We start from the raw sequence: 20854 nt of genomic DNA, 5'->3' as shown, positions 1-20854 counted from the left end.
TTTCATCGTGCCAAAAAAGAGCGGGGGGTTAAGACCAATCCTAGATCTGCGCAGACTGAACTGTCATTTATACTAAATGCTTTCAGAATGCTTACGCAGAAACGCTTGCTTCAGAGCGTCCGTCCACAAGATTGGTCTGCAGCCATAGACCTGAAGGACGCGTATTTTCATGTCTCTATTCTTCCACGCCACCGCCCTTTTCTCCGGTTTGCGTTCGAAGGACGAGCGTGGCAGTACAAAGTCCTCCCCTTCGGGCTCTCTCTGTCTCCGCGGGTTTTCTCCAAGCTCGCGGAGGGTGCTCTGCGCCACTGCGGCTTGCGGGCATCCGCACACTCAACTATCTCGATGACTGGCTCATTCTAGCCTCTTCTCGCGATCAGTTGATTATGCACAGAGTCAAAGTGCTTCGGCACCTCGACCAGTTGGGGTTTCAGGTCAACCGAGAGAAGAGCAAACTTTGCCCTGTGCAGAGGATCTCTTACCTCGGGCTGGAGCTGGATTCGGTTGCTATGGTTGCGCGCCTCTCCGAGGAGCGCGCCAGGCTAATGCTTTCCTGTGTAACGAGCTCCACAGGAAAATAGTGGTCCCACTGAAATGTTTTCAGAGGCTCCTGGGGCATATGGCATCCGCAGCCGCGGTCTCGCCGCTCGGTTTGCTTCATATGAGACCACTTCAGCGTTGGCTTCGCGATCGAGTCCCCAGACGGGCATGGCGCGCGGGTACGCACCGGGTGAACATCACTCTGCTGTGTCTCCGCACCCTCAGCCCCTGGACGGATCTGGCTTTTCTACGGGCCGGAGTGCCCCTAGGGCTAGTATCCAGGCATGTTGTCGTAATGACACATGCCTCCAGCACGGGCTGGGGGGCCGTGTGCAACGAGCATGCAGCCGCGGGTTCGTGGTCCGGACCCCGCCTGCATTGGCATATCAACTGCCTGGAGCTGTTGGCAGTGTATCTGGCTCTCCGCCGCTTTTTTCCGGTGTTGGAGCAGAAACACATGCTGGTCAGGACGGACAGCATGGCGGCGGTGGCTTATATCAACCATATGGAGGGTATGCGCTCTCGCCGCATGCCTCAGCTCGCTCGCCGTCTGCTCCTTTGGAGTCACACGCGGCTGAAATCACTGTGTGCCATTCACATCCCGGGCGAGCTCAACCGTGCAGCCGATGCGCTCTCACGGCAGCTAGTGTCCCGAGGAGAATGGAGACTCCACCCCGATTCGGTCCAGCTGATATGGGCGCGCTTTGGGGAAGCCCAGATCGATCTGTTGCTTCCACCGAGAACGCACATTGCCAGCTGTTTTATTCCCTGACCGAGGCACCCCTCGGCACGGATGCACTGGCTCACAGCTGGCCATCGGGCACGCGCAAATATGCGTTTCCCCCAGTGAGCCTAAACGCACAAACTTTGTGCAAAGTCAGGGAGGACGAGGAGCAGGTCTTGTTTGTTGCGCCCCTCTGGCCCAACCGGACCTGGGTTTCGGAGCTCACACTCCTCGCGGCGGCCCCTCCTTGGCGCATTCCCCTAAGGGAGGACCTCCTCTCTCAGGGACGGGGCACCATCTGGCACCCACGCCCAGATCTCTGGAACCTCCACGTGTGGTCCATAGACGGAGCGCGGAGGACTTTGGTGACTTACCGCCCGCGGTACTTAACACCATCACTCAGGCTAGAGCACCCTCTACGAGGCATGCCTACGCCCTGAAGTGGAGTCTATTCTCTGAGTGGTGCGCTTCTCCCCGAGAAGACCCCCCGAACTTGCCAGATTAGCATTGTGTTATCCTTCCTTCAGGATAAGCTGGAGCGTAGGCTGTCACCCTCCACACTGAAGGTTTACGTGGCGGCATCTCCGCTCATCATGACGCGGTGGATGGCAACACGCTCGGGAAGCATGATCTAATCATCCGATTCCTCAGAGGCGCGCGGCGATTAAATCCATCCCGCCCCCCTCTCATGCCCTCTTGGATCTCTCTTTAGTCCTGGTGGCTGCAGAGAGATCTGTTTTAGCCACTCGATTCTGTATTCTGTCATTATGACAGCTCTGCTGATCGCATTGGCGCCATTCAAGAGAGTTGGGGATCTGGAGGCATTTTCGGTCAGCGAATCGTGCCTTGAATTCGGGCCGGGTTACTCTCACGTTGTCCTGAGACCCCGACCTGGCTATGTGCCCAAGGTTCCTACCACCCCATTTATAGATCAGGTGGTGAACCTGCAAGCGCTGCCTGCGGAGGAGGCAGGCTCAGCCCACTCACTGCTTTGTCCCGTTCGCGTTTTGCGCCTTTACGTGGAACGAACGCAAAATGTAAGATCATGTGAACAGCTCTTTATCTGTTATGGTGGCCGGCAGAAGGGAAGTGCCGTGTCAAAACAGAGGTTGGCCCACTGGTTAGTTGATGCCATCGCCCTCGCTTATCAATGCCAGGGCGAGCCGCGCCCCCCTAACGTGAGAGCGCACTCCACTAGAGGTGTCGCTTCCTCATTGGCGTTAGCACGCGGCGCCTCTCTCACAGATATCTGCAGAGCTGCGGGTTGGGCGACACCTAACACATTTGCGAGGTTTTATAACCTCCGAGTGGAGCCGTTTTTTCCCGGTTATTGGGGAATCCCAATCAATCGGGGGAGAATTAAGCTCGGTGTCACAAACGCTTGCTGCGCCAGGCTCCCTAAACCGGAGATGCGTGCGCTTTTTCCTATTCTACTAGTAAGTTTCCCTTCTCAGGCGAACCCTAGAGAATTCCTCCGAGGCCCCCAGCATCGACTCAGCGGAGGAGTCGAGTGCATGGCTCAGTGTGCGGTTGGTATGCCCATTAGGTCTACACGCATATTGAGGATCGGTGCCAGCTATGTGCATCCCCATTTGGTGATGTCATATGCATTATTACCACGGTGTGTTCTCCCTTATTAGGCGGTCCCGTGTCTTCCCTAAACCGCTAACCAGCTTATCATATGTAGCACTCCCCCTCATTAGGGCTAGTCCATATGTCTCCTTACCATCAGGTCTCCCCTTTTAGGGTAGCAGGTGGTCTCCGCTGCGTCCTCCCCCTTCGGGGACTGGCACGCTTTCCCAACGTACTGTCGTATTTCCAAAATCCCTAGTCTATATTAGCTAGGTAAAAGCACACTTACGACCCCCGATTTAAAACTTTTATTCCCATGTAATGGTAATATGTTGGGCCTAGGGGACGTTGGAAGGTTGCGCTCTTGGTGATGTCAGTGCGCTCACGCTTTGGCTTGGCAAACTACACATCAGGGACGCGACAGGCTTAGCTGCTGTGGCGCTTTCCATACAGTCTCCCAAAAGTCTGTTTAATAACAGACACACGTTGAAGTTCCCATATGAAGGGGAACGTCCTGGTTACGTACGTAACCCACGTTCCCCGAATAGGGAACGGAGACGTGTGTCTCCACTGCCACAGCACCTGAGTCTCCAGCTGGGAGCTGAGCGATCGGCTCTTCAGCAGGCAAATTCTGATGAGCTGGCTCCAGCAGCCGACTGATATAGCCCTAATTGGCTCATCAGTTTCAGCTGTGGAGCTAAGCTCCGCCAATTCAATTGGCATTTCATTGGCCCGTTTTCTTATCTTCAGATGTGATTGGTCGTCTAAAGCACTCCCAAAAGTCTGTTTAATAACAGACACACGTCTCCGTTCCCTATTCGGGGAACGTGGGTTACGTACGTAACCAGGACGTTCTGTGTGGAGTTTGCATGTTCTCCCCGTGTTTGTGTGGGTTTCCTCCGGGTGCTCCGGTTTCCCCCACAGTCCAAAGACATGCTGTATGGGTGAATTGGGTAAGCTAAACTGTTTGTAGTGTATGTGTGTGTATGGGTGTTTCCCAGTGATGGGTTGCAGCTGGAAGGGCATCCGCTGTGTAAAACATATGCTGGATAAGTCGGTGGTTCATTCCACTGTGGCAACCCCAAATTAATAAAGGGACAAAGCCGAAAAGAAAATGGATGAATGAATAACATTTTTAAATGTCCTGCCATAGCAAAATTAACTGAACTTTATCGATAAACTATTTCAATAACAGCTGCTATAGGAAAACATTTTGAAATGTATACATTCATTCGTTCATTTTCTTTTCGGCTTAGTCCCTTTATTAATCTGGGGTCGCCACAATGGAATTAACCGCCTTGAAATGTATAAAATGAAAAAAAAAAAAACACAACACTGTAACAGTCTTTAAAGAAGTATTTACCTCTCACATCTAATCTCGCCCTTGTTGCAATCCCATCAGCCTCACAGCAGTATTCTCCAGAGTCCATTATGGCTGCATTATGGATGATGAGCTTCACCAGATAATCCTTTTGAGTGATTTCATATTTCGGGCTGACTCTAATTTGTCGGCCATTTTTCAGCCATTTAACTGTTGCATCCGGTTTGGTGATCTCACAGCTGAGCTCTGGATCTTCACCGGGTGTGGCTTTAACATTTAGCATATCCCTAAATACTCTCACAGGTTTCTCTGAGAAAAAAAGACACACAGAATGAGCACACTTTCTAAACTGATTAATAAATAAAAAATAATAATAATAATAACTGGACTCTAGGGATGCTCCGATTGATCAGCAGGGCCCGGTTTCTCAAAAGTAATCCACTAGGATTTTGGATAACGGATTGGATCAAATCTTGAAAATGGGTTTTTCAAAAGAAAAAACAGATTATATAATTGGATTAGATCACGTAATCCCATCTTGGTTTTGATCTGGATCAAACCTTTAGTTTGGGTTTTTCAGACCTTTTTTGTAGGATTTGGATCACTTTGATCCAAAAAATCTGGATTAAACTGATCCCATCAGAAAGTTTGATTCAGCATGGATTTCATGCCCAAAATGAGTTTTCCTTTCAAATAAAAATAAAGTTATATTGACCCCACACTGGCTATTCTACTTGTTGCTCTTTACATATCTGTAGTTCTACATTGTGATTTCCTATCCTGTTTGAGCACTGGTTATCCAGATTTAGTGATGCTGAAAAGTTCCTATCTGGATCAGATTGATCCAATCTGATATTGCTTTGAAAACTGGCTCAAAAAGAAAGTCAAAAAGATTACGTGATCATGGATCGCAAAAAAAGAATAATAAATCCGGATCAATTTTATCCGGTTAAACCATTTGAAAAACCGGGCCCAGAAGATTGATATCGGCTGATAATCACATTTCATGACTTAATCGGTACTCGATAATCTAGCTGATCTCATGAAACAATCGCAAATGTTATTGTTTACGAGTTTACAAGTAGAGGAAGACGCACATGTGCACCTGGGTTATACATCAGCAGTGCTACAATCTTTTTAATCTGTTTTATCTACTATTTTCTGTAAAGCTGCTTCTGACCATGACATATCCGCAAAATATATTAGCGATTATATGCAACATTCTTAATTTATTCTCTTAGGTAAGGAGAAAGCTCCACTTAATTATCATACTGAGAGGGAAAATGTGGCACAGTTATACAACGCTTGAATAATCAGAATCGGTACACAGTATCAGCTGAACACCATGACAAAGAAATCGGTACTCGGCTAGAACAATCCTAATCGAAGCATCCCTACTGGACTCACCTTTGACAAAAAGCATAGTCCTGCAACTGAGTTCTTTGATATTAAAGACCACTTCGCCGGCATCAGATATCATCACTTCCTCTATGCTCATTGTGTATTTGCGACCCTTGTTAGCGACTATGATCCGTCCATTGTTAACAATAAGCTGGCCATTCAAATTCCACAATGCTTCATCGGTGATATCATGTGACAGAACACACTCAAAACTGCAGCTTTCTCCTTCCAGCACAGTTGCTGTCCGTATGCGTTTGACAATAGTTATGTGGAGGTCTGGAAAAAGTCCCTCAGTTTAAATGTTATAATTTGACATTTTTACATAGTGAATATCTACAGAAGTGGATGAGGACAAAGCAATAATAACACCTAAATTATCTTAAGATTTGGGCCAAATTATATTTAAAAAAAAACATCTTGGGATTAAAGTCATTATAATGTGAGATTAAAATGGTTAAATTTCAAGAAAAAAAGTTCAAATAAAATGTTTAGAGAAAAAATCCATAAACATGGAGAAAATATGAGTGTCTAAGGTTAATCTTAAAATCTCAAAATGTTATTTTTTCACTCAATTTAACAATTTATTCTAAACAATTTTCTTCCAAATCTCGAGATGGTAATATGTTTTATTATTGCTTGTCCTCTAATCCTCTTTCCATACATTTCAATTAAAGAATATTGAAGTTAAACATACCCCGAACTATGACTTTAGCTTTAGTTTGGCTGCAGCCAATATCACAGCTGTACTCCCCTCCGTCATCCTTTATCAGCTTGTGAATTTTAAGTGTCAAGGATTTTCCCACATGGAGAATCTCATACTTCTCTGTGGAGTTCAGAGTTTCACCATCTTTCCTCCAGACTGGCGCCACAGATGGCTTGGAAACCTCACACTGCAGAAGGATTTCACCACGCTCTTCACCTGCTACATCCTCCAGTGACCTGAAGAACACTGCTGGCTTTTCTTTAATAAAAACACACACACAGCAGAGCAAATGTCATACCTGTATGTAAATAATAAACAATCAATTAAATGATAAATAAATGATAAATAATCTATCCTTATTTTTAACATTGAAGTGCAGCTATTTGTAACCTGTTACAAATTTTGGTTATTTTTGTCTTATATTGTAAACTAGTATTTGTAATAATAATTATTACATGTGGTCTCTGAAATACAGTACTTGATTCTGACTGATCAGTCACAACATCTGTTGAACATCTCGGACATTAAAACAACAGAAAAAACTATGTTGGAAACATAATGCGGATGATAGAATCTAGAAAAATCTAGAGGCGCAGTGGGTAGTACAATCGCCTCACAGCAAGGTTGCTTGTTCGAGCCCCAGCTAGGTCAGTTGGCATTTCTGTGTGGAGTTAGCATGTTCTCCCCGTGTTTATGTGGGTTTCCTCCAGGTGCTCCGCTTTCCCCCACAGTCCAAAGACATGCGGTACAGATGAATTGAATGAGCTAAATCGGCCGTATAGTGTATGAGTGTGTGTGCACGAGTGTATGTGTGTTTCCCAGTGATCAGTTGCAGCCGGAAGGGCATCCACTGTATAAAACGTGCTGGATAAGTTGGCTGTTCATTCCGCTGTGGCGACCCCTGATTAATAAAGGGACTACGTCGAAAAGAAAATGAAAGAATGAATATCCTCTTTAACACAGAGGATGGATGCTAGTCAGATCAGAGATCAAGAAATTTAATCATTAAAAAGTGTTTTAAGAAAGTACTTGGTGCATAGAATTAAAATGCAATATTTGTTGTTAATTACTACATCTGAATGTTAGGTACAGACCGCAGTCTATTGTACAGTTCAGTTTTCTTATTCCCATGATAGCTGAAAGCCTCACCTCTGACCCTGAGGAATGCAGATTCACTGATATCAAGGCTTTTGAATGTTATGCGGCTCTCTTGAGGAGTAAGACGTTTCAGGATCAGACTGTACACTTTTCCAGAGTTCTGGATTTTGTTGATGTGGTTGGTATGCAGCACTTTGTCATTGAGAAGCCACTGGACACTGGGCGACTCGTGATTCAGTTCACAGCTGAACACTGCAGTCCCATCTTCCTCAGCCTCTACTTGCTCCAGGTGTCTTATGATCTTCAACTTTTTCACTGTGGGATAAAGAAATTTATTTTTAATGAGCTGAATTTATTACCAGGGCTCCAAAACAAACTACTTGTGTGTTTTGAAGACCAGGGAGAGCAGGTTGTGTCTTATTCTGATGGCATATAGGCCCACACGGAATCTGCGCACGCAGAATTCCGGAGATTTTTCGCTGATTTTCTGCAGATTAACGCAGATTTTTAGCCCATCACTAATTCTGTTTATTTATTTGAGTAAATGTGTGTAAATCTTTATATATTCAGTTTTTAAATTAATTACAGTAATATTATTGACTAATATGAAAATGTCCATCTGATTTATATACTGTACAATACAGATTGTACAGTAATATTTTCTGTTATTTAGTAGATATATTATGAGAGACTTGCTTTGTTTACCAAATAAAGTAAATCTAATTGGATTTGCATTTTAAACATTAAATAAAAGTTTGAAAGGTATTATTTTTTATTTCCCATATTAAGGTTTTAGTTATGATACTCCCAAAATAATTCCGCAGAAATCCGCAGATTTTTACCAAAATTCTCCACAGAAATAGCAAAAAACGTCCGCAGATTCCGTCTGGCCTGCCGCATACTGTAGGTAAACATCAGCATGTAACACCATTTTATGTAGTGTACTGTAGTGTAGTATGAGACTGCTCTCCTGCCTGCCTTAATTGCTGGAATGTTCCACAATTTGACGTAATAATTTTCAGTTATTTACTATGTTTTCTTACAGGGATATAAATTAAAAAGTTTCCCGCGAGTAACTGATGTGCATTAATGTTATATATGTTTTTTTAAAGCAGGATTCTCATGCTAACTGTAATGACAGTACAAAACAGTAAACAGTATTGCTTCTTCAGAATATTTCACACATATGGACATACTGGCTAAGTGGAGCAAGTCCACACCACACGCAACAACTTCATCTTCCATAAATAAATGAATTTGATAAAAGGTGTGCAACATTTTCACACTAGAAAGCACATATATATGCGGGAATGCAAGTGATTTACTGATATGCTGCAACAGCCCATTTAAATACAAGATCAATGTAGCGAATTTTGACACTCTCGCCGGTGGCGCTGTGAAGGCAGACAGCATTTTCGCCAGGGTGGCCAGAGTGAACTTTGACGCTCTCTACGCCTTCGGTGTGAGTGCACAGTGAGTCTTTTACTCTCTTTTCCTCATCTATGTTAAACTTTTACACAATCTACATTGTAAAAAGTGTTTTAAAATAAAGATCGGCTGATGAATAAGTTATAGCTGAGAGCAGGTACCTTCCACATTGACTCTTCCTCTTGTCTCTGATCCACCAGCCACACAGCGATACTCTCCCGAATCTGCTGCCTTCACACCCAGGATGGTCATCTCAACCCGGTTCTTCTCCCGCTTTATTGTATACTTATTAGAGGCAAGCAAGGGTGTTCTGCCCTTAAACCAGCGCACCACTCTGGGGGACGGACAGAACTCACAGCTGAGGGTAACAGACCCATTCTCCTTTTCCACCACATCTGAGATGGGCTGTTTGACGATTAAAGGCCGCTCTAAAAGTATAGACAAGCATTCATATAAGGTTTCACTTTAAAAAACTAGAGCATAACTCCATGATCTGATTTCAGCATCATCGATATTAACATTAAAAAGATGAGTAACTCTGCAAGCAGTAATTACAATATTAAAATACATACAATATATTTTTAAAAATCTGTATGTCCTGCATGTTATTTACCTTAATTTGAATAGGCATGGGCTGGTATAAGATTCTAACGGTATGAAAACCTTGGATAAAAATATCACGATTTCACGGTATTGTGCTTACTGCTCTAAACCAGTGGTTCCCAACCTTTTTTGCCAGTGACCCCCTTTTCTCCTGGAAAAAATTGTAAGGCCCTTGTAAGGTAACATTTAATGATATTAATGATATTTAATAATAACATGATATTATCGCTCATATAAATTTGCAGTAAGGATGACAAATAATTGTTGTTTTCATACAAACGGTATGTTTATTACTATATCTAGATTTGTTTATGCACAAATAATAGCCTAATGTAAAATATAAAAGCAAAACATTAGTAGACCATTTGTTGGCTTTTAAATTGACCCTATATTAGTTGCCAATTAGTTGCTAATTTTGAAGTTTTTTTCAGTAGCTGTGACGTCCCTCATTTCAGTTTGAGAGTGTGTCAATTCTTTTGCAAAAACTGCTCTGGGCTTGTTGTGGTATTGGGGATGAGTTGTCTGCAAATGTCTTATTAATTAGGATGGCCTTATGCATTCATTACCAAGAACTTTGGCACAGATAATACACCGTGGCTGGGTCAGGAACTCTTTGCTTTTAGAAAATTGAATAAAAACATAGTTTGGGTAACTATCTTGGTATGTCCTGCATTTCGTGTTTCCAGTCTTGCTAGCGATGCGACCCGAAATGTTTGGAGCTTCCTCACCTGGGTCCAGTATGATTTAGTCATTGGCAATTCGTAATTTTTTGATTTAGTGGCTAATTTATATGAATTCGTATGATCTAATTTGTACAATTTAGTATGATTTGCTCATCCCCCAATGACGGTTGGGTTAGGGGTGGGGTTAGGTGCCACGCCCCCTTTTTAAAATCGTACAAATTCATTCGAATTAGCAACTAAACTGACAAAACGTAAAATACTAGTTTTCTCGTGAGATCAGGCTGGCTTTAGTCATTAGAATTAGCTGCTGAAGGTGAATCAGTGAGATTTGTCTTTTTTGTGGAGGATGAATTACAAATTTGTCAATTTTTTTGGTCAACCATAGGATAAAATGAACTAAGGCAACATGATCGTTCTCCTAACTGTCCACTTCTAAGAAAAAATTTTAAATATGACACGATCCTCCACAGAGGATTGGCCAGGGCAACTGCTGCTCTAAAATATGTTCTTCTGGGTAAAAAAAAACAACAACTTTTTTCCTATTGAAAACAAGATATTATATTTTAAGAAACGTTTAAAATATTTTGGAACAGTAAACAACAGGCTAAATAATTCAAATAAATCATTGACTTCTGCTATCTTTGGATACTTTGGATATAAAGTAAGCCGCTGCACTGTTTAAGTGCATAGCACAAAGGATGTTGGTTTATAAGCAATTTGTTTCTCAAATGTTTGCTGAATCATGTGTCGACCAGTAGCTTTTGATGCGGAGGGCCCTTTTCTGCTGGAGATACTGTTGCCCTAAAAAACTAAATAAATAATTGTAAAACACATGTAAAAATAACTAAATAAATAAATAATAACACTTACACATACCTTCGGTATAACAGTATTTTTTTGCAGTTTTAAAACCGTAACTTTTCCAAACCGCGGTAAACCTTGAAAACAGTTATCGTCCCATGCTTAAATTTGAATCTCTCTTTATTTGTAAGTTCTTCCTCAAACAATGTAGCACTGAATTAAGCCACCCTGGACTCAAAAAAGACTTCTGCTGCTTGTTCAAATGACTTATTTAAAATGACTTGAAACAACAAAATTCTTATGTTTTTATTTACCACTTAATTTACCACTAAAATCCCACTTAAAATTTGTTAAAATGATTCAGTTAACTTTTTCGATTTTGGGGGGACAGCATGAAGGAATTGTGTGGAACCCAGCAATTTTTACAGTATGTGTATATGCTTAAAACATTTAAGTACAAAATACATTAGATTTCTTATTATAATCTCTCTAAATATATAACATACCAATCAGCAATCAGGTACCTAACTGAACACATTTTCAATACTTGTTTATTTTATTTGATATATATAATCATATTATTTTCTATTTAATATTATACAAAATGCAAGTTAAACAAACGTAAAATAATTGATTAGACTATTTCTGATTAAAAGTTCATTAAACCATTAAATTGTAAACTAAAGGAAAATAACGAGAAGAGGGGAGTAATTTAGGAAAAACACAATGGATATTTTGTGATGTAAGTTATTGGCATTGTTGCAGAGTTATTTAGAATCAATAGAATGTGTAAAAGGGAACATAAAAATACAGTGTAAGCATTATTTTTAATTACACTGCCTATATCCCTACTCTGAATATTTGAGAATGACAGCATAATTACCTGTAACTGTTAGTTGAGCTTCTGACTTGCTCTTGCCCGAGGTGAACTGTACAGTACCACACATACTACTGTCAGTTTGGGTAAAAATAAGTCTGTGAGAAGTTCCTTGCCTCTCAATCCTAATGTCTGGACAGGGGAACAGTATCTGCCCATTCAGGGCCCATTTTGGAGCCCTCTCCAACTTAATACTGGTTTCCACTTTAAAACAAGCCTCTTTAGGTTCCATAACCTCCACAGAACTGAGTCCTTTCAAAATACTGATGGCCTGCTCTGTAACAATAAATCAAATCATAAGAGTCTTTAATATTCCAAGCAGACTGTCTGAATGGAGGAACTAAATAAACTGTATTTAAAGTGTACATAAGTATTTTAACTTCTCACCTTCTACAAAAAGCTGGCAAGAAGTCCTCTCATCAGTAGCATCACAGATAAAAGTGTCTTCATCTGAGGACCCCACATCCTCTATGATGAGTTGTCTATAAATGCCTTCACTAACAACTTGGTACTTTCTGTTTGGCACAATTTCTTGGTTTCTTTTATACCATTCAACCACAGCATTGGCACGGGAGACCTGACACTCCAGTAAGGCTCTGTGTTTGTACATGGCAATCTTTACCCTCAGCGGCCTTACAAAATGAACCGGAAGCTCTGCAATGATGATATTTGGTAAATTGGAACACCAAAAAAACCCTGAAAAAAATACATATGTGCTTTTTGTTACCTTTTACTTGTAGCATTGCTGTTGAAGAGACCCTCTCGGCAGTGAATCTGATCTCACCGGCATCTTCTGATCTGACTGATTTATAGGTTAGGGAGTGTATTTTACCTGTGTTCAGGAGATTTGATTGAATTTGAAAGAGCTGTAGAAAATTGCATTTTAAAACAAAACGTTATCTATAAAGGGCTTTTTGGTCTTTTCAAAATAACTTTGAACACCAACGACCCATTTAATAAAGTAATATAGAGGTCAAATAAAATCAACAAATAAATAAACTAGATGAAGGAGGGGAAAGAAGCATTTTATATGGAATTCACAAAGTTAAATATAATTTTTTAATGTGTAAAACAATACACTGTGAAAGTGAAGTCAGCATAAACACACTGCAATAGGTTTTTCTTCAAGTTGTTATGATAAGTTTAACAAGAAAAATGGGAATCAACTGGATGATTGCATAAAGCACTGCAGTTGTGATGTCAAAATCCTAAATGTTAATTCACAGACGATTCCTGAAATTTTATAACAGGATTTTTAATTTGAGTAAAACAAAGATCTGTTGTAAACATAAATTGACAATACTTGGATGTTTTGCGGTTTGTTCCACATCATTCAACGAAGTAAAGTAACAAATTACAAATACTCAAACTACTGTAATTGAGTAGTTTTTCTCAAGTGTAATTTACTAAGTAGATTTATGAATGTGTACTTTTACTTTCCCTTGAGTACATTTTTAGTGCAGTGTCGGTACTTTTACTCCACCACTTTCCTTCAACCTGCAGTCACTACTTTATTTCTTTCTTGTCTATGGTGATTGGCTAATGTAGAAAAATCCTCCTCCTATTCCTGTCCAATTAAATCGCAGATAGTAAGTAAACTGCATCATACTGAACAAGCTCAAGTCACAGGGGTTTTATAAATGCAGCAAACCAGCATGTAAGTATTAAAAATGCCCAAGCAGATATCCAAAATCTTTACACGCAATGACCCAGAGACTTTTTATTGACTGCATGTCACCAATGAGAAAATAAAGGGTGTCGACTGTATGATGACTGAAATCACTAAACAGCCTTAAACAATCACAAAATGGAATGAACGATGACTGGAAGGAAGGGCCAATTGAAGGAAGGACCGAACAAGAAATGGAAGCAAGAACCAAATGACAGAATGACCGAACTAATGAAGGAAGGAAGGACCAAATGAATCAACTTAGGCTCATTCTGAAACCGTAGTTCTATATAAGTTTCTGGAGACCGCAAATTATGTAGCCAGAGATACGTATGGCTGCATTTCATTTTTTAAATGAACGCTATGGGGTGGTATGACATTCCTTTTCACGCTTACCAGCTGACCGCTTACCTTTGTATAAACAGCTTTCCCGCTGCAACCAGTTTGTCCCGTTAGCTCGCCATGTACATCGGCAGACTTAAGACGCAGAGAGGAGTTGACCACGACGAGGGGGTTCGAGTCCGGTGAAGAACAGTTCCAGAAAGCGGGTAAGGCAAAAACAGAATCCAAAAAATAAAATAAACAAGTAAATAGCAGGGTGAGAATGTGGTAAAATCTGAAAATGTGGTAAAAATTCAGACGAGGGCTTTTCTTTTTCTGGATTGCTTTTGAAAATTGTTGGTTGGGTTAAGGGAAGGAGGAGGGTGGGTCAGTCGATTGGTGGGTCATTCAGTCAGTCAAACAGTTAGTCAACAGCGGCTTCAGGTGGATTTACGCAAGAACAGCAGGTGCGAATGGCACTCACTAGAGAAATTTGAGATCTCGAAAAGCATACACATCGGCCTCTCGTGGATTCGCAAAAACAATAACTGCAAAAAAAGTACCTCCTAGGACGTATTTCGTGGTCTCCAGAAATGTATATAGAAGTACGTTTTCAGAATGAGCCTGGGTTGAAATGAATGAAGGAAGGATTCAAGGAAGGACTGAACAAGCTAAGGAAGGAAGGAAGGAACAAATATGAACGAACGAATGAATGAATGAGCAAACGAATGAAGGGAGGAATGAAGGAAGAACCAAAAAAATGAAGAAAGGATTCAAGGAAGGACTGAACAAACTAAGGAAGGAACGAACGAACGAACGAATGAACAAAGGACCTACTGAAGGAATGAACGAAGAACGGAACAAAAAACGAATGAAGGAAGGAACGAACAAACAAACAATGAAAGGAAAATTGGAAAGAACGAATGAATATAGGAAGATCACTAAATGCAGAATGTTACGTTTACACATCCCTGCACAAACTGCATGTAAACGCATCAACTTTTCACAATGTAATACTCACTACTCTTGAGTACTTTTAAAAGGGACACTTTTTACTCATATTTTGAGTAATATTTACAACAGATCCTTTTACTCTACTTGCACAAAATTTTTGGGCAAGTAATGGTACTTTTACTTGAGTATGATTTACTTGACTCTTTCCACCACTGTTCATACTGAAAATGTGAATTTGGCAGCAGTTATTTTTTATTTAGTATGTTTACAGACTGTGTAGTTACACCCTTCTATAAAGTATATATTTATCAGTGACCTGATTTAGCAATAGTCCAAGTAAAAAACTGTCAATTTCAATTTTGTTACTTTAATAACATTCAGGTTAGATTTTAGGATGACCCTTTGAAATCTTTTTTATTCCATCACTGAAAAGTCAAGTGTCCAGTGTCTCCATATTTTAAGAATGCCCCTCTTGTGATTATGACAGCCACCAGTGTTACTCAACCTCTCACACCTACCCTCGCTTCGTATTTTAATGTTGTCCCCTGCTTTCAACCGGCTGTTGTCCTTGTACCACTTCCCATCCACATCTTCCCAGTTGACCTCACAGATAAATGTCAAACTCTCCCTCTCAGTCACACTGACATTCTGAAGAGCCTTCACAATCTTTATATCCCTGGCTGAGAGACAGGAGAAATGACAGAGGAGAACTGTACATATTTGAACTAACCAAGACCACTTTGTGCTGGAAGCATAGATTTAAAAAATATATGAAATATACAATTGAGGTCAGGTGGTTACAAATAACAATAATAATAACAAATAAGGCTTTCTCCAGAAGAAAAAAATATATATCATACACTGTAAAACCCAACTGTCAACTTTATCAAATAAAATAAGTAGCTCAAAATTTACTGAAAGGTAATTCTACTCATTTGAAAAGAGTTTTGAACTCAGTGTTGAAGATAATGAGCTAATTAAATACTTCACTATTTCAACTCAAATGGAGTAAGTTCACAGTACTCATACAGGGGTGCATTTCCCAAACAACGAAGTAACTCGCAGCTGAACTATCATGGTACGATGCATGGTTTGGGAAAAGAACGATGTAGTGACGAATGTTTCCCAAAATGCATAGTTTCTCTGTCGCAGATTCATCGCTTGAACCATGTTAGTTATAACTTAAAATGTCCATAATGTTGCTCTAAACAGGGCGGAGTAACTACTTCATTAGAGAAGAACCCCATGATTATATTGTTTTACACAAACATAAATTTAAAATAAAATCGAACAATAGATTTGGTAAAAACATGCACTCGCTTTCCATATTAACTGAAATATATGGCACATATAGAGCCTGTGTTTACTTTACAAATATTATTGAGAATGACATATCATATTCTAAAACATGAAATCACTTACAAAATCTAACACATAGTCTAATATCATATATAAATTATATAAATAAATAAATAAATAAATAATGAGGCGATTTATCAAGAAATGAAATTTTATAATTATGTATTATGTATTAGAAATAAAAAAATCATACTTTAATGATAATATTAATAATTATGATGATGATGATTATTATTATTATTAAAGTAGGATATTGTTTATTTATTTATTTTTTTAAAGTCTACTTTTACAATTTGACTCGTGTAAATCACAGCAGAAAGTTCTAACCAGCAGGCCTATGTCATATACAGTACAGATACTTAATAAATAACCCACTATAAATTAAAAGAATTTTGTTTTCACAAGCTTTGGAGATGTAACATAAATTCCGCTTTTCAAAAATAGGTCACCTATAGCTTTCGCCATGAGGCTATGTTCAAAATGACATCAATGTTTTCAAAGTGCACTGTGAAGGAAGCACAAGTGTAAACATGAAGATGGCTAAAACTGAACTGTAAAAATAGTTAGAAAGCAAATTACACCTAAGAGAGATGACTTTTATGCTTTTTTACTTTTCATAAATCCAGCTTTGAATGTTAGAATGTTCTAAATGAATAGGGCATATGGGGATAAGTGGGAATAGAACACAGCCAGGAACTGTTTCAAACTACAGCTCCAGTGGTATAGTTGCAAGTTCACAAGTTTGCGACGCAGTTTGCGAATGTTCGTTGAAGCGGCGGATTTGGGTAACGGCAAATCAACAAACTATGTTTGTAACGACGGAACTTGCGACCTTAGTTGGCTAACGATGGTTTTGGGAAACACATCCCAGATTAGTTTTTTTAACTCAAATAGTTTGTTGCAATTGGTTTCCTCAAAAGGTTTGAGTTGCCTTAACTTATTGGGTTTACAGAACTCATTTGGTTTGAGTTCTCTTCATTTATCAGGTTTTACTGTGCTCAAATTGCTTCATTTACTCAAATGGATTAAGTTTACAGTACTCATTGGGATTATATTTATGAACTTGAATGGTTTGTTGCAATCGGCTACCTCAAATGGTTTGAGTTACCTTAACTTTTTGGGTTCTACAGTGTATGAAACACTATGAAAAAACCCTTACTCTGTTAAACTTTATTCAGGAAATACTTAGAAAAAGAAATAAAAATTCACAGGAGGGCTAAGAATTTAGAATTTAACTATATATATTTTCAAAAATTACTTTTGACTGCAATACAGTAAACTACGTTTGTATACTGGGAGTACTGGTACCTGTGACTGTCAACATAGCAGAGGTTTCAATCCCTTCAGCCCTGAAGCTGATGATGCCCATGTCAGCCAGCGTTACCCGGGTCAGTGTGAGTGTGTGGTTTTTGCCCTGCATGGCAATTCGACACACAGGCCTGCATTTAATAGGGACTCCATCTCTGGTCCACTGACCCCGGACGTATGCGTGACTGAGGACCACCTCAAATGTACAGGCTTCTTTCTCACACAGTGTCGCATCCTCAAGCCCTTTCACCAGCTGAATCCTCACTTTTTAGACACAAGTATCACAATTACCAGTGTTTTCTTTGATATGAAATTAAATAGTCGTCGCTAAAGTGACATCAGCGAGGGAAAATAATATTGTGCGCAAGCACGAGACAGGATAACGTTACAAACGGTGCACAGAGTGTAACCGCGCCAAATTGCAATTGTCTCAGCGTTTTTTCTCCCGCGAATGTCACTTTAGTGACTTAGTATTCCATCTTAAAAGTATACTATGATTATGATATAATAAAAATTTGAACATTTAATTAAGAAATGGTTCTTACATGCCATGTTTTGGAACTTGTCCTCTCACACACCTTTAGCAATTTTCAGCAACATCAGTTGAACCCTAAAAATTGTTAGAGGCCTGTTACTCGTCTGCATTTTAAAGACTGTTACTGTTAAAATCACATGAACATACTTTCAGCATTCATCTTTCTTAACGTGTGCCTCCCATAAAATTAACAATTTTATTATATTTTTGGCTTAATAATAATCATATTTACAATCAAGTCCAGCAAGTATTAAACTAGTAATGCAACAAAACCATGGTAATCTTTTTGAGCTCTAGCTACAAAAAAACATGTTTGTGTAGTTAAACCTTGACTAATTTGTCATAAGGGTCCCCATAAACACAATTTAATGATATTATTAGGTTCCTAAAACGCTCAAAAACAAATGGATAGTGACTACAACCTTCTTGAAAGTCTATATGAAATATGAGACTGACAGCAACAATATTCTCTGGACTACATTCCCTAATTAGTTAATTAACTTGGCATGCACTGATGTCTCTGCCATTCTAAGTTCATTAAGTTGTGTCTATATGGGCTGACACAACTAAAGTTTGTAAGTCAAACATTTACCAACACATCTTTTCTTCTTTTACACCCAAACACATTACAAGTTCAATTAATAGTTGGCCTAAAATAATCCTTTGAAAAATGATACTACCCTTGGAACTACATTAACATTTATTAGCCGTTGTGTGTTCGGCATCAGACATCAGTCAAATCAAAACAAACAAGGATTGAACTACAGCACATTTAGATCAGAACATGTTGTTTGTTATGACTTTAATATCAAATATTTCATGCACCGAAAAGATCAAGGTATTTAAATTAAACAAGAACTTGGAATCAGTCATGAGAAAACATTCATACTGACAAGACTTTTAGGAACAAACAAATTAATCATCCATATACTCACCATTAGCAGAACTTGACATGTTCCTCACATTAACGTCCAGAAAATACACATCATATTTGAAGCTAATGACAAAAATACCAAAGTCCACCCAGGCTTTTTTGTGGTTCAAATTCCTTCCAGATTATTCCCCAAAATTTGACCAAAGATCCTCAGGTCAGTGTGCTATCCCGTTTCCCTTGGCAGACAAGCAGCTGAAAATGTTTTTCTTTTTTTCCCAGCTTTCCCAAAGGCTAATACCGAACAGCTGACATATCTCCAAAATAGCAGTGCGTCATTATACATAAAGATAGAAACATCTTGGCTACATGTAACAAGTCCTGCCTGCTTGCATTGTTTTCTTTCACTACAGATAAGATACCATCCATCTTTCTCAAAGGATGGTTTGTGCTGCAACAGTAAGCCTGTTTATCCTTTAATTAACTACTGAGTATCCTTAGTAAATTAACCCCAATATATCGATTCATTGGTTTGATTCGCAGTGAATGAATGCATTTAATTGACCAGTGCTGTGTTGACCAGTAGTTATTCACAGTAGCAGAGGTTCTTTAGTTCGTGAATCATATTTCAATACAACTGAGCTGGAAAGGTCACAGGAGATTAAAAGATAGAACTGTCATTCCGTGTGAAATCACTTCTTAGATCATTGTGAATGCTGATACTGCTGGACTGTCCAGTGTCTTTGGTATTTACTTTCTATTCTGACTTTTGTATCTGCATGCATATTCTCAAATGACAATTCAAAAATGATATCACATATACATCTTTTTTTTTTTCATTGTCAAAAGTTTATGAAATTGTAATAGATCTCATGAACTGCATATATTTAACAGGTCTGACAATCCAGCCTGATCTCACAAGGAAATGTAAATAGTTTACGTGTTGTCAGTTTGGTGGCTAATTCGTATGAATTTGTACGAGTTTATTCATACAAAAATGTACGATTTTAAAATAACCCAACCCCACCCCTAAACCCAACCGTCATTGGGAGATAAGCAAATCTAATAAATTGTATGATTGAGATTGTACAAATTCATACAAATTAGCCACTTAATCAAACAGTTACGAATTGCCATGAGATTGTGTTGGACAATCCAATAATTGGCTCAATACTTGGAACCAGAAAGATGCAAGTGTTTGAAACCATTTTGTAAACATCACCTCTTTTGATATTCCATTGTGGTGACTCTTGTGTAAAAAAAAGGATAAATTTCATCTTTAAAACTTATTTTTGTTTAATACAGATACAAACCGCTCAAATAAACTGCAGACATGCATTATGGATGTGTAAACGACGGTCCTAACTCAAAGTGACAGAGACGTGATATCAATGATGGCTCGAAGATGCCATATAAATAGCAATTTGTTAAGGAACCCGCACCATGTGAGGATGTGTTAGGTGAATTTAGAACTTGACGAAACAGCTGAACACTTCACCTAAGCTCGCAGGTCCTTGTTTGGAGCACATCTCTACGAGTTTCACATGTCCTTTGATTCTGTCTCTCTCCAACCTGCTGACAACAGATTCATCAAGAGCAATAAATCAACCCGAAGTCACCTTGTTGCTTATGTGAACATACCATTTGAAGGAAGAAATGTAAATAATGCCAATCAATGTTATTCTCATATATGCCAAACATGTGTTATATGTCAAACGTGTATATATATATATATATATATATATATATATATATATATATATATATATATATATATATATATATATATATATATTTACATATATAAAGCAATTGGACTTTGTTTTCACTGTTGGCACGTGAGTGTAAAAGGAGAGCAAAAACAGCATGACCTTCAGGACATCAGTGATGTTGATTCTGCAGGTTGTTTTTCCTTTGCATGAAAATAAAAGAAAAATGAGGTAAACAAACCTCAAATTTGGCTTTGTGACATCAGAGTATGCCTTACAAGTTTTACTTCAACAAATTATGCAGAGCTACATGTTTACCAGCACTTGGTTGTGCTGCTTTGACAGAGTGCCTGTCCATTTGTTTATCTGAGATAATC

The 20854-nt window shown here is 39.4% G+C and overlaps 1 protein-coding gene across 1 annotated transcript in view; it reads right to left on the bottom strand.

Moving 5' to 3' along the window:
* obscna (obscurin, cytoskeletal calmodulin and titin-interacting RhoGEF a) overlaps positions 1–19125 on the bottom strand; it is a 91122-nt gene extending 71997 nt beyond the window's left edge. Inside the window, 12 exon segments of the mRNA XM_056463198.1 lie at positions 4200–4466; positions 5565–5834; positions 6253–6519; positions 7411–7674; positions 8949–9215; positions 11758–12027; positions 12139–12405; positions 12479–12583; positions 15214–15375; positions 17363–17626; positions 17908–17972; positions 18833–19125. Coding sequence (XP_056319173.1) covers positions 4200–4466; positions 5565–5834; positions 6253–6519; positions 7411–7674; positions 8949–9215; positions 11758–12027; positions 12139–12405; positions 12479–12583; positions 15214–15375; positions 17363–17626; positions 17908–17914 — 2410 coding nt within the window. The 5' untranslated portion in view covers positions 17915–17972; positions 18833–19125.
* Positions 19126–20854: the final 1729 nt, after the last annotated feature.

Source organism: Danio aesculapii, chromosome 8 (genome assembly GCF_903798145.1).
Source record: "Danio aesculapii chromosome 8, fDanAes4.1, whole genome shotgun sequence".
NCBI classification, from domain to species: domain Eukaryota; kingdom Metazoa; phylum Chordata; class Actinopteri; order Cypriniformes; family Danionidae; genus Danio; species Danio aesculapii.
This window is presented reverse-complemented; position numbering and strand designations above follow the sequence as displayed.